General features: G+C 32.9%; 1 protein-coding gene across 1 annotated transcript in view; it reads left to right on the forward strand.

Annotated features, from left to right (window-relative positions):
- The window catches only part of Dach1 (dachshund family transcription factor 1), a 412,826-nt gene that overhangs the window by 295,325 nt on the left and 101,923 nt on the right, over positions 1-15,578 (forward strand). The window contains exons 6-7 of the mRNA XM_029556895.1: positions 496-631; positions 4,686-4,820. Of these exons, the coding sequence (XP_029412755.1) occupies positions 496-631; positions 4,686-4,820 (271 nt within the window). The remainder of the gene's footprint in view (positions 1-495; positions 632-4,685; positions 4,821-15,578) is intronic.

Genomic DNA, 15,578 nt, shown 5'->3' on the forward strand with positions numbered 1-15,578 from the left:
GTGTCTCTGGTAATATTATTATGACCACTTACATCGTTAATGCATGCACTAAATGATTTTCAACAAGTGAGAAATAGAAAAACAAATGGAGGAATTTATTCACAATAATCACCTAGAACTCAGCCTTGCTTAGTTCCCTTAATTCTTTCTTGCATAGTTGCTATTACTCAGTTTGAGTTGTCTTCTTTGAGCTATTATTTTCTCCAAAGAAAAGGTAATTGCTAGTTTCCATGACCACACTGAGATTTACCCATAAAACCATAATTTTCTACTTTGGTCTCTCAATGAAGAAAAATTATTTGTCATTCAGATTGACAATGGTTTGAAGAATTTGAATTTGGCTGTATTCGAGGCTTTAATCAAGATTCAAGATGTCTTTTAGTAAAGTATTAGTTTTTAAATCTTCATATTTCTAAATGTATATAGAAAATGAACATCCATCAAGATTCAATATACTGACCTCTTTTTTTCCCTTCTTATCCTGTGGTGGTGCAGGAGCGTGTCCCTGACAGCCCCTCACCAGCCCCCTCTCTAGAGGAGGGCCGAAGGCCTGGCAGCCACCCGTCATCACACCGCAGCAGCAGCGTGTCCAGCTCGCCAGCACGGACTGAGAGCTCTTCAGACAGAATCCGTAGGTCTCATTCTTGTACTTGTCACCATTTTAAGCTTTATCAGGGGCAGCTGAGCTTTTTAATCAAGATGCCCTCATCCCAAATAGGTTCAGATGTATCGTGTTCTGAAGCTGTGTAGCCATAGTCATTTCTCAAAGTTATGTTTCTCAGTTTAGAATACCATGAAGTATGAGCCAACATTAACAGATTCTGATATAATGCCCTCTCTTTGATACTGCACATAAAGATTTGAGCAGTGAAACAGAGGAAGTAAGAAATCTTCCAGAGTAGATCCTGAAGTAGCAGCCTTTTCTCAGCTAACATCCAAGTACACTGTTGATGGTTTATCCAACCACATTTCTTCGGTTGAAACCTCAGCCTTTTAAAAATTTTCCCGCTTTTTGACATTCATATTTATGTTAATATAAAAAGTAAAACAAATAAAGAAAATCAAATTGAGCACAATAGATTAAAAAATCTTTTTTTTTCAACCATTCAGATAATCAATGGAAATAATGCTAGTTTTAGGATTTCAGTCAGCAATAAAAGCAGAGCTTAATTTCACATGACTATTAAAAATTAAAAATAGTTCCACATCTTACTTCATAACAGTTTTGCAATATTTTCTTGTGGGATCGGAGAGATGGCTCGCTGGTTAAGTTCTGCTCTGGCAGAAGACCAAAGTTTCATTCCTAGCACCCATATGCCTGCTTATAACTGCCCTGACTCTAGCTCCAGGAAATAGAATGCCATCTTCTGACCTCTATGGTACCTGCACTCAAGTGCACAAGCTCCCACAGAAGCTGACATACATACATATACCTGAAAATAAAAAGTTTTAAAGCAAAATATTTAGTTTGATCTTCCTGGCCAGGTAGAGAGAGCAAAGTTAAAATGAAAAATTTTGTACTCTTATAAAACATAGTTTCTTTTTAAAACAAAAAGCCTATATTTAAATGATAACTTGATTGAGAACAGTAATATGGTTTTAGTATTTCTAGAGCTCATTTACTGCTTTATGAAATAATAAAATAAATTTCAACTAATTGCACAAAATGAGATTTAATTGGATATTTGGAACGTTTCCATATTGGGAAACATTTCCTAGAAAATATTATCTAAGACACAAAGCAGTGTTTTAGAAAGGAAAATTAAAAATCTGACCATTTTTGGAATAGATTACTCAAAATATATAAACTAGCACTTAACACTAAAGGACATTTGGAGACACAAATCAGTCTATATAGGTCATATTATATAGTGTAATATATATTACATATATGTATATGTATACATATATATGAGAGTACATTAAATTGGACAGAGTACAGTGGGGAAGGTATAGATATTGGAGGGGATATAAATACCATCAAAAATATTGTATGAAAATATCAAAAATTAAATAAGAAATACATTTTAAAAAAGCATTTAAAAAATCAAAATAGTCAATTGTTAGTAATTGCGTAGCTATATACATGTACATTATATATATATATATATAGAGAGAGAGAGAGAGAGAGAGAGAGAACTAAATATAAATACTTAATTTGTTTTTTTTTTTTTTTAAATCTTATTTCCTTTAACTAAATGAAAGATGACTTTTTAGGGAAAAAGTGGATGCACATTTGATAATAATGTATAAACTACTAGCAGTTTTGGAGGTTGGCAAACTTTTGCTGTCACTACTTCCAAGGAGGTTTTGAATACAATCTTGTCTGTATTGTTTTAAACAATGAGTGATCTAGGATCAGAAAGTTAACAATGTGTATCTGTTTCTAACACTGTGTAAGCTATTGTCATTGGAAAGATGCTATCCTCCTACAGAAATAAACATGTTTTCCAAAAATTAAATAGAAGTGATAGATGAATTGATATATAAAGAGCTTTAAAATATTGTCATTTTATTTTGCGTGTCTTAGTGTATTGCCTGCATGTATGCGCAAAGCCTGCAGAGGGCAGAAAAAGGTGTTAGATTCCCTGGAACTGGAGTTATGAACAGTTGTTAGCTGCTATGTGGGTGCTGGGATTCACACCAGGTCCTGTGCAAGAATAGCCAGTGTTCCTAACCTCTGGGCCATCTATGCAGCTCCGTAAAGTTTTTAACTAGTCATTTTCGTCATACTAATAATTAAATTAAAGAATTAATGAAAGAAACAGATTCTTGTACATACTTAAATTTCTTTAATTGTTCAAATAGAAACATGAGCACATGCACAAACATGCATATGGATACCTCTATTAAAATATTCAGATTTCTCGGGTGTGGTGACCCACACCTCTAATTCCAGTACTCAGGAATCAGAGAAAGGTGGATCTCTGTGAGTTTGAGATCAGCATGGGCTGCATAGTAAGTTTCAAGTTAACCAGGTCAATATATTGAGACCCTGTCTCCCAAAAAATTATGCATATTCATTTTTAATATTTTTCAAATAACTTTAAATTATTTCGGTTTTGATTTTGTTTTTTCTTTTTGAGACAGGGTCTCTATGTAGACCCATTTCCAGCTGGCCTGGAACTCATTATGTAGACCACACTGGCCTTGATCTTACAATGCTGGGATTAAAGGCAGGTGCCAACATGCCCAGCATAATTTTAGATGATTAACAAGGATTATTCAAACATAATGAGAAAGATTTGTACATACTTGCTACCCAGGCTGACTGATTAGATTCAATTAGTCAATGAATTTACTTTTTTAAAAAGGCAAATTCCCTATCCTAGATATTTGGTAATCTTGTTTCAAATAATTTTTTAATCATTTTGTCAGAGAGGAGATTGTTGCTAGATAGTTGCAGAACAATGATGAAAATCAAGAAATTAGGATTATTATTGTATTATTATCCAAATTGTAGATTTTTCCCCACATTTTATGAATTTTCCCACTAATATTTTTTAGTGTATAAACAAATGCATTGCTACCTAATTTTTCAAATATACTTTTGTTACATTAAAAGATATTAAACATCTTGTGAGGAAAGAGGATGTAAATAATCTATTATTCATCACTACTTTTTGAGTCGTCATTGATACTTCAAATAACTATCAGGGACAGTTGCTGCAAAATGATAACCCTCACCATATTCCAGTGATATTTCTAAAAATCTCTATTGTCCAGAAGTAAGATTTTATACAATGATTCTTCCTTCTCAATTTTTACAAACAAACAATATGTTTGTGAGTAGTCCTGTAAATGAATTCATCGAAAGGTGGTGCAGAATCCCAAGTTTTTGGCCGTCTGAATAATAATAGTGTTTTATCATTGGAGTAGTTACAGATCACTATTAGCAGTTCAAGAAAGAAATTAATTTTAACCATTTAGTAGATAATAATTGATTTTTAGTTTGAAACCTAGCTTTAGGAAAAAAATCTGTGCTATGACACAGTGTTCTATGAAGAAGAATAAAATAAAGTTATCAAAACTGTGACTCCAGTTCCTTAACTTATGGGAAGCCACACTTGCTTTTGCAGACCACTAGGACACTATCTTGTTTTAACCTGATAGGATTAAGGAACACTCTAATGCTGAGACTACAGGTGTTTAAAGCTGATGAAGTTTACTTACCAAGAAGAGAACTTAAATATTCAATATTTCATTAATGGTAGTTGTGGTAATATTGACATTCAAAATTATTCTAGCCATGAAAAATATGTTTTGTCTTGAAAATAAGTAAGCCAGGCATGGTGGCACATGCCTTTAATCGCAGTACTCAGGAGGCAGAGGAAGGTAGGTCTCTGTGAAACCTAAGCCAGCCTGGATGATATAGCAAGTGAGTTCCAGGTCAGCTGCGGCTACAGAGAGACCCAATCTATAAATAAATAAAAAAATAAATAAACAAATAAATAAATAATAAATTAATAAATTAAGTAAAATTGTGCTATTTCCAGATTTTTCTCCTTATCCTCAACAATTAAATTGGTTATCAATCTCACAGCATTTTAATTTTGGATTATAGTTTTAGAGTTTGGAGATTATATCTTTATATTTTACTTTTGATTCTAAAACAGTTCAATTGAAATATTTGAGCTTACATGTTATGGTGTTGTTCTATTCATTCTTCTGTTTTGCCCTAACAGCTGTCCATCAGAATGGATTGTCCATGAACCAGATGCTGATGGGCTTGTCACCAAATGTGCTTCCTGGGCCAAAGGAGGGTGATTTGGCAGGTCACGATATGGCACATGAATCAAAAAGGATGCACATTGAAAAAGGTAATTCATAATTCTGTGCCCTTATTTTTGTTCTGTATATGAAATGCACCATATATTTCTACACCAGGCAAATAATAGTGTATAAGCATTTTAAGTGTGTAATAATAAAAATTAACCTTATTCATCAAAAAGGGATTTGAATGAAGACTTGTTCCTGTCCTTCGTACAACAGTAGGTGACAATAACTTTCCAGATCAGATAGAAAATATAATTGTATGTATCCCTTGTTACTGCTGAATTAAGCTCTACTTTTTGTCCTCAATTATTTCAAAGCCATTTTATGTTACTTATTATAACAGAAAGTACAAAAGATATTGGAGATCTTTTTTTTGGTGTAAAAATATTCTTACTAGTCAGTGTACTGGCAGTCATTTTTAAAGTGAAGTGAACAGAGGATAGAGAGACAGCTGTCCATAAAGTTCTTGTACAAGATAAAGGATCTAAATTCCATCTCTGGTGCCCATGTGAAAAAAAAAAAAAAAAAAACAGGAAGGTGGTGTGTTTGAAAGTTAAGAACTGGGGAAGTGGATACATACAGATCATGGGCTTGCTGACCAGCCAAACTTGTCTAATTGGTAATTCTTACTGTTCCTAATAAGAGAATCCATATCAAAAAGCAAAGTGGGCAGTCATTGAGGACCAGAATTGAAGTCAACTTCTGGCTTCCACACACACATGCAACTATATGAACACATACCCCCCATACCTGCTACCTTATAATATGAACGTGTTCACCCATGCATATACATACACATACACAAAATGTATGTTATAAATAACAAGGTCCTGAGTAAGGTTGTACAGTAGGTTCAGAGGTTAAGAGCACTTGCTGCTCTTTCAGAAGACCCAGATGTAATTCCCAGCACTCACATGGTAGCTCTCAGCCATTTTATGTAACTATGGTTCCTGAGAATTCAACGCTCCTTCTGGCCTCCACAGGCACCAGGCATGCACATGGTGCACATACAAGCCAAAACCTTTTATACATAAAAAAAAAAATGAATCCTAAAAAATACCCAAGGCCCTGAGTGTTCAAAGCTGAAAAATTCTTACTTAAATATTTTATATTGACCTAAATATTTCTACAAACTAAAGCTCTATTAATTTTCATTTCCATTCCCTATTCCATGAAGAAATTTTACTAGGAAATTGAAAAAATTATTTTTATTAATTATTTGTGCTACAAATTACAAATACATGTTTTCACATGACAAATTTTGAGTTGTGAGTAAAAACTTGGGCACTTCTTTTTCACATTAAACTAATATTATCAAGTTTTACACATATTTATTAATAAGATATATTGACCATCTTTTGACATAAATATCACATAACTATGTTATGATTAAGAATTAGTACGTTGGGGATGGAGACTTAGAGTGCTTGTCTAACATGTCCAAAATTCTGGAGAAGGGCTGGAGACATGGCTCAGTGGCTAGGAGTATTGATTGCTGTTTCAGAGAATCTGGATTTGATTCACAGTATTCATGTGTTGGTTACCAACAATCTTTAACTGCAGTTTCAGGGTGTCTGACACCTTCTTCTGGCCTCTGAGGACATTGCATACACATGCTGCACTTACATACATGCAAACATAAGACACAAACACTGAAAAGAAGAAGAGATGAATAACAAAAGTTATAAACCATAGACCTAGGGTTCAGTTCTCCCGACAAAAGAGGAAAGAAGTCATGATAATTTGTTAACAAAGAGTATTAAAATGATTGCATAGTCACATATTTAATTAGAAACAATTGTTTAAAGAGCCATCAATGAACCTGGACACCTTCCTTAAAACTGTTTAAAAAATAAAAATGCCCATGAAACATGTTTAGAAATATGTCTGCTAAATCCGTTAAGAAGAGAGACTGTGATAGTTTTTAACAAATTACACGATTAGTGCATTGGAACCTCAATGAGAAAATGATGCTTTTCTAAGTATTAACATATTAAAAATAAGCATAAATGAGAAATAGAAAATAAAGCAAGTTTTGATTATATACTTCAAATTTACATTGTGCTATAATTAACATAAAGGACTATATCCAGAATACCAGTAGATCAAATGGCCTCTCAATTTCCAATTCTAAATTTTCCATGATTTCTTCTTGAACACTGCAAAAATGTTACATATTTGTACCAATAAAAATTAATAAAGCACCCTTACACCACAGAATTATGAGAATTAACATAGTAATAAAGTTTTGCTGAGATTAAAGTTTTAAGTAATTAATGGGAAACGGAGCCATTTTTTCACGATTTCAACAGAAAAAATAAATCTCTACAGAAAATTATGAGTGATGCTTTTCTCAATTTTCCCATGGGTGCTATTATTTCAGCATAGGAAGCTATGAGGGACTGGAGACATACCTAGGCTGCCATTAAGCCTGATGAGCAGAGTTAGATTCCCAAGACCCACATGTTGAAATGAGAGAACCAATTCCCACATGTTGTCTTCTGAACTTCACATATGCACCAAGGGATACATGAGAATGCACATACAAAATAAATTAGGAAAGAAAGAAGAAAGAAAGAAAGAAAGAAAGAAAGAGAAAGAAAAGAGATGAAGAAATAATATGAAAAAAGAATCACGTAAGGAAAGTTAATTGATGATATACAATGGAAGTCAGGACATCACAGCCTAATTATTTTTGAGAACTTTGGTGGCACTAGATGGGGCCTGAAATGTAAAAGCCTAAAGATAACCATATACAGATACTAAACCCATAACTAATGATAGTTGGAATAATTAATCCTGTTATAATAGTTTTATATTGTTATTGAATTTTTATACACTTCATATAAAACATATTACACATCTTTATACCCCCTCCCCTATCCTCATCAGATTTCATGCAATACCTCCAATATGTTAAGGCCTATGTAGTCAAGTTTATGTAAGAATTAATACTTTGGGGATGTCCTTCAGTGCAAGTTCATCACTACAGTCTAGTCAGCCTATCTAGAGCCTCTTCCTTAAAGATCAATTCTCCCTCACCTATCAGTAATCAGCAAAGAGGCTTCTTTTTGCAACAGATGGAGACTATTAGAGTTCCACAAGTGATCAAACACAGAGAATAAGTGTCTGAGAGACGTCCAGTCCTAAGTGACAGATTTACAATGGAACTTCTATACCTAAGGTTAATGAAACATAGCAGAACAGGGGGCGGAGAGACTACTAATGCAGCAGAGTACTACGCACACATAAGATCACAACTGGCCAAAGTACAGACAATAAGGTACTGCAAAAAACCTGTCCCTGGACTGGACTCCTATATTCAAACTCTCCCACTCATGGCTCAGGCATCATTGTGGAAGAAGCGGTGGAAAGATTGTAAGGGCTAGGGTTGGTGCATGATCATAAGTAAAAATTCCTATTACCATTAGAATTTTGATGGAGATCTCTACAACCTTATGCTGCACGTTGAGTTAATCTGTAATTTTCAGGATTCAAGTGTTGATCTGTACTATATATTTGTTGACATAATTATAAGTTTACACCACTGAACCCTTTTTAAAATAATGTGTTGAACTAGATAACTCATTTTCCTTTTATACCCTGTCTCAAAAAATCATTAAAGAACTTGTCTTATGGAAGTTGTTTTCTTCACTGGGGCACTCGTACTACTAGAATGTGAATTCAGAGTCTTCTGTGTATTTACAATGGTTAGAAACTGAATACAAAATCTACGTGCATATACTAATTTGGACAGAATTGCTAAAAGATCCTAAGAAATAGAGAAGAGTGAGACCAAAGATAGAGATCATAGTTTTAAAGTCAGTTTCAGGCAAAGGGTGAAATTATTTGATATTACATGGAGAAGAACAGGGTATTTCGACCATAAATATACATAATAACTTATCATACTATTAATGATATGTATTATATCATGATTTTCTAAGTGGTGTTGCTATCAGAACAAAGACCTTACACATATCTCAGAGTATCTCAATATATTATACATGAAATATGTGTTTATCATTTTACTTAGATACATGAAACTACCATTGATTTCAAATCATGAAAATTTTAATAGATTTTGATATAATTACAGTATCTTATTTTATGTTGCTCTTTATCTTGCATGAACTCTCTACCTCTTTCATCTATTCCAGCATACTGAATTAATGGTAAATATTCATGGGCTTTCTAGATTGATAGAGTCTGCTAAATTAAAAATTGTTTTCTTTCATGACTCCATTTATCATTTCCCTCACAATAGCAGTGCAACTTTCTTCGTACTCATATCTGTATTGAAAAAGTAAACTATATTTACAGAATCTGTAGAAAAATTAATTATATATTAGTGTCATTTTAGGATTGAACTTCTTATATGTAATTTGTTTCCCATCAACTAAATCATTCAAAATGCAATAATTCTTAGGAAACCACTGATACTATGCATAGATAAAAAAATTCATTTTCATGCCTAAAATTATTATAGTCTGAAGTCTTAACCATCAATAACTTTTCAACATATGATGTCTTTTTAAAATTAAATATTTATTCACCTCATTCTAGGGGATAAAAAGAAAAACACATTAACAAACAAACAAAAAGACAAGTTAGTATTATTCTTAGTGGTTCAATGGTCCAGTGGCTTTACAAACATTTAGTTTGGAAATCCTTAGTACTTAATAAAATCTCTCATTCATTTAAAAAATAAAACTCTAATACAGCTTTGAGCCTAGGTAGCTTTAATTAAGCCACATTCGAAATATAAACATGGAAAATGTGTTGTATCAAGAAGTAATAGGTATATAATGCACTTGTGATTGTCCTCACCATAAGAATTAAGATTATAAACTTCTATTAAAGTCAGGAATTTGTAAATGACGTGTGCTAAGTGAGACTCTGGTACTACAGGTGACTTCAAAAGAAGGATCACACTGTGTTTTAACTTTTCCAAGTATCAGAAGTTCTTGGGGACTTTCTGAATTTAAAAAAAAAAAAAGCCATGGATCTTTTCCCTCTGCAACCAGGGAACAGATGGTAGTGACTGACAGTTACACAGTTATACTGGATCACACTGCTTCTTGGCACTGAATTTTCTGTTGATCCCCTATGTACTTGATCACTGGTGCTAACTTACACTATTGGTCCCACATAAATATTTTTTGTTTCATTAGTTCATTGTTTGACTTCAAGGCATTTTAGAGCATGATTTTTTCTTGGCCCGTTATGTAATCTACACATTTTTGTACTTATGGAACTAATATCTTTAAAATACTACAATATCAAAGTGTGATAGAGATAAGTCTATATTATTAGCTTCATCAATTACAGAAAACTTAATTATTTATCATTGAGACTAAATATTGAAGATATAATTTATACCAATTGTCTTAGATTAAATATTCCTAGATGATGTAATTAATTAGTAAATATTCATTGGAAGCTAAACAAGAAAGGAAATGTGCAAGGTTCTTCCTCCCCTCCCTCTTCTTCCACCTCCTTTCCCCTCCTTTATCATCCCCCACAGCTAAGGCTTTTCTTCACTTGTTTTCTTTCTTTTTGTAAATTTGCTTTCATTGACATGATGTGAATTTTTTAAAAAAGGAATTAAAATTTTTCTCTGGTGACTTCTGCAAGACACTATTATTTTAGAAACAGGACTATTAGAGAAGAAGCAGGGAAGTTCAGATTTGCATCAAGCCATGCAACATTAATTGTGGCAAAAACAGGCTTGTCAGGCACTGCTCAAAATTTCCAGTGTTTGACATCCTTGTATTAAAAAATTCCATTTCAACACTCCAAAGTCGACAACACAACATTGAAGGAAGTCACTAACATAGACAGCAAACTGATCATATGTAATTTTCCTCTCTTGTTAATAATCTCACTTCTGCATCCAGTCTTAGAGATCATTTTTTTTAAAAACTGTGGCATGTCTTTTCCCAATTTTCTGTAAATAAATGTTTCTTCAAATGATAAAAATTAAAATTAAAAATTCCTTTTATGCCTTTTTTGCTTAAAAATTCTAATATTACTCAAGTAAAAAATGCACCTTCAAAAACGTTTTTGTTCTTTAAAATTCTATATTTACGTATATTAATTAATTGTATTACAATAAAGTATTTCAGAACTGTTAATGTTCTGTGTAACTATTATATAGGTGTGTCTAGATGGAATGACTTTCCTTTAGAATTCCCAGTATTTTCATGATGTTAATCTATCTATCTATCTGTCTGTCTGTCCATCATCTTTCTTTCTATCTATCTATCTATCTATCTATCTATCTATCTATCTATCTATCATCTATCATTTGTCTATCATCTGTCTAGCTATCATCTATCTATCTACACCCTTGGTGATGATTTTTTTATTTTTAAAATTCTGTAACTTGTAGCTTCTTTGTCACGTGTCTTTAGAAATGATTTTCTTTGCTTAGCTAAAATTGCATTAAACATTCCCTCTAAAAATTCCCTACTCATGTAACTTTACTCCACAGTTTTGGAGGCAGTGAAATTTAATTTAATTTAAATTTAATTCCAATATTTTTAGTTTTAGTTTTTAGAATTTCATACATGAGTCCTGTGTTTGCATCACTTCTACCCCTCTCAACTCCTCCCATGCCCCCCTCTCCCTCACAGTTTCTTGTCTTCTGCCTTGATCATTAGTGTTACATATACATATTTATAGATATATGAGTATGTGAAGTAAATATTTATACACATATATAAAGTGCACTGAGTCCATTTAATGGACCTCATGTGTATATCTATTTAAGATTACAACTTGGAATTAGATAACCTATCAGGGAGCTTGTTCCTGGAGAAAAGTAATTTTCCCTCTCAGAATTCATTGATTGCCTATAACTCTTCATATAGAGGTGGGACACCATGAAATTCCCTCCATCTACATTGCCACGTCGACTGGTTTTGTCATTATGCAAGTCTTATTAAGCATCCATGCTGTGGGGATTTTGTGAGTGTAGCATCCTTATTATGTCTATTATGTCTATGTATTACCTAGCAGCACACATCCTGTTCCTCTGGCTCTTGCAATATTTCTTTCCCCTCTTCTGTGATATCCTTGAGCCTTAGGTGTTAAGCATTGTAGATATATCAGTTGGTGCTGGTCACCACACAGTTGTTTACTGCCTGCATTTTGATCAGTTGTGGAACTTTGTAATAGTCTCCCTTTGTTGCAACAGGAAGCTTTTGATGACTGGTGATAGCTATGCTTGTCTGTGAATATGAGGATGAGTATTTAGGAAATAGCAAGAAATTAGATTTGACTAAAAAAGTGGCCGTAGTCAAATTTGAAGGTAAATTAATAGAACTTGAAACTGTTAAACTGAGAGGTAACTCAATCTCAGAAAAAGTAGTGAAGAATGTTCTTTCTTCTTTGGGGATCCTTGCTTTGATCCTTTAGATGTGATATATATCCTGAAACCATTGCAAGAACCAGTGAAGTAGAAAGCGACCATGGGGATCGGGGTGAGGGGAAGAAGGAGCTCAGCTCTCAAGGAGGAAATGACAAAAGAGAGAGATATTTAGCTGAGGAGGGGGAGAAAGCCTTATACTGGAGAGACTGAGGAAGAAGAGATAAATAATAATTATGTTATCTGAAAAATAATAAGGAAATATATTATTTCATAAGCCTACTGAAAAATTCATATTATTTATGCATATATATGTGTGTATACATATAGATCTGTATGTACACACATACACACATATATGTGTGTGTATTGTGTGTAGTTGAAAGATTACAATATCAGGCAAGAGACCCTTCTTTCATATTGTTGGTCAATGTAGTTTAAGACAATCTCAAACAATATAGGCTATTCCCTTGGTTGCCTCCCAGAAGTTGAGGGTCAGACCCTATTGCTGAAAACACTACATAGTTTGGACACAAGCCTTGGAGTAATTGATCTGGAAGTGACCTGAAATCTCCTCCCTGAAAACTAACTCTCATAGTATCAGGAGATGCTCTTCAAGCTACCAAGGGAGAAAACCAATCAATAATTCTACCCATCTCTAAAGTCCACAAACTGCAATAATGACCAGTCCAGCAAAACATCTTTATTGGTGTGATAGCAGTGCTTCTATCATTGGGGTAATCAACAGCTATAAAAGGGACTTAAGACCCACTCAATAAGAGGAATTCAAGGCTTGGTATTGTAAACATAGCCAAGCACAATGTTGGAGAGGTCATAGACCCTGGAGAAGAAACTACTGCTGCCACTTTCTAAATCCAGTATTTGTAATTGTGTGATTCATAACAAAACAAATTAATGGAAGAGTATACATGTTGTAAACCACTGAATTTAGCATGTTATCTATTTATACTTTATAGCATTATAGGTCTTAGTATATGTAATTGTTAGGTAATATAATTAATTATAATTTTCTAGAAACAAAGATTTCAGTAATACTTCAGGAACAACTTAAGAATATCATTGCTGAATGATTCATGTAGCAATTATTTGGTGATGGAGAATCAATTTAAAATGTAGACTTTATTGTTATTTTAAATTTATATTTTAATTATATTTAATTAATTAATTAATTAAAATTAACGGCATGGGATGTTCCATAATGATCATGTAGAGTTTAGAGAACTTGCAGGAGTCAGTTCTCTGCTTCCACTATGTGAGTTCTGAGAGCTAACTCAGGTCGTCAGGCTTCACTGCAAGTGCCTTTACACACTGAGCCATGTCAATGGCCCTATTGTAAATTTTTTAACAGTAAGTACTCTGATGACTGTCTTGACATAACGAGTTAATTCAAAAACTTGTGTATTTACAAGTATATTTGGTTGTGTAAATCATAGGAGGTCTAGGTAATAGATATGGATGAGATGAGGTAGATTGTGTCAAAAATTAAAGGGGATAGTCTATGAAGGATGGGAAGTCTGCCATTAAACTTCTCACATATATCATTTATATATGGGAATGCAATTTTATATCAACTTTATATTTTCCAGGAATTTATTTTCACATAATCAATGCACTATTTCTAGAAATGATTTATTGATGGAGAATGCCTTGATTGCTTCTCTAATATATAATCTCTAAGTTTAGTTTTTAAAATTTACTTTAAAAATTGAATCATGTTAACATTTACTGATAAGTTTTTTTAACTATGTGACAAAGGAAAACTGAATGAAGTGGTACAAATACTAGAAGTCAATCATATGCATTTATAGGAGCTATGTCATCTGAAAAAAATTACTTTTTGAATGGGAAAATCCTGCTTTTGATTTAATCTGGTGTGACTCCTTGATGCACTTATGACAGACAAGGCACTCACTCCTGTCTGTTTAAGAAACGTTTTCATATAGCCACACCAATGTCATATTTTTACTACATTAAACATGAAACAGAAAGCAGTTATTGATTCAATGACATGTTAGACCAAAATATATATGTGCTTCTTTTGTGATTAATTTATTAGGTATTACAAACGCATTTATTTTATATTTTCAAGTAAAACTTTTTAAATAACTATTTTTAGCTTAATTAACTAATTAATTATCTGTCATTTTTAATTCTATAATTTGATGAAATATTACCTAAACAAGGACTTTTTTCTGCTTTTGCTAGCTTCTGGTTCAAATTTTCCATGATCTCATGTAGAAGTGACCTCCAGAGGATATATACTCATTTCAGAGTCTGCAGTGTTCACCATACACAATATAAGCTTGGATATATACATTTTTCATTTTAAAAATAATGAATTAATTAAACTAACATTGTTATTACAGCTGCAAATATTTTCAATTTTTACTTTTTAATTTCATAAATGGGCAAATAGGCTTTCTCTCAACTAACTACAAAACACTTTCTGTTATCTCCTGATTAAATTCCTTAGAAATATGTAAAAAATGACCATCATAAATGCAGCAATTCCAAGAAACCTTCTTGCTATTTCCTATTATACTAATATAATAGCAAAACACAAATGCTGTTTACAAAGACATTAAGTTATTCTGTATGATATTGCTGTTTTTATAGAAAAGTGATAAGATGTGTATGATTACATGTATTTAAATATATTTTTGAAGTCTTCGGACTTGATATATAATTTGCAATATGCTCACATAATTATTTGACTTTATATCAACCTCTCTAGAAACAAATTGAAGTTGTTTTGCTCATGACCAATCTCATTAAATCTAGATAAATTCATTTGTTTTATTTTTTAATTTATTCATTCATTCATTCATTTTGGAGACAGGGTCTCAATAAGCCTAAGATAGCCTGGTAGCCACCATGTAGCCCAGGCTGGCATCCTACTTGTGGTGATCCTTTTTCTCCATTCTCACAAGTAATGGGATTATAGGCATGAGAGCCATTGTATCAAGCTCACACACATTTCCTTAATGTTCTCAAAGTTAAAGATCTCTTCTGAACACCTATATTTTTAAAAGGGAAAGATTTGACATTCAAAAGCATCTTTCCCAAATCTTGCCTAATATGCACAGTGACTTGCACTGAAATTTCTTGTACTCTCACATCTGTGCATACCCAGAACCAGTACACATGCACACAGATGACGTACACTAGGTAAATGATAGAGTGATCTTCCTGAAAAGACTATATTAAGGGTTAAGAAGCAGAGTAATGACCCTGTTGTCTCCTGTGCTAGAAGCAGTTTGAATTTCTTCATCAGATTGATGAGGTGATTTAACACAGTCATTCTGTCTCTTTTGAAGGATGTGTAAAATGATAGCAAAACTCAGGCAAATTCTAAAGAGACTACAACTAATTTGCAGAAATACATGTAATACATTAGATCAAATGTTAA

Source organism: Nannospalax galili, unplaced genomic scaffold (genome assembly GCF_000622305.1).
Source record: "Nannospalax galili isolate Female #2095 unplaced genomic scaffold, S.galili_v1.0 scaffold246, whole genome shotgun sequence".
Taxonomy (NCBI): Eukaryota; Metazoa; Chordata; class Mammalia; order Rodentia; family Spalacidae; genus Nannospalax; species Nannospalax galili.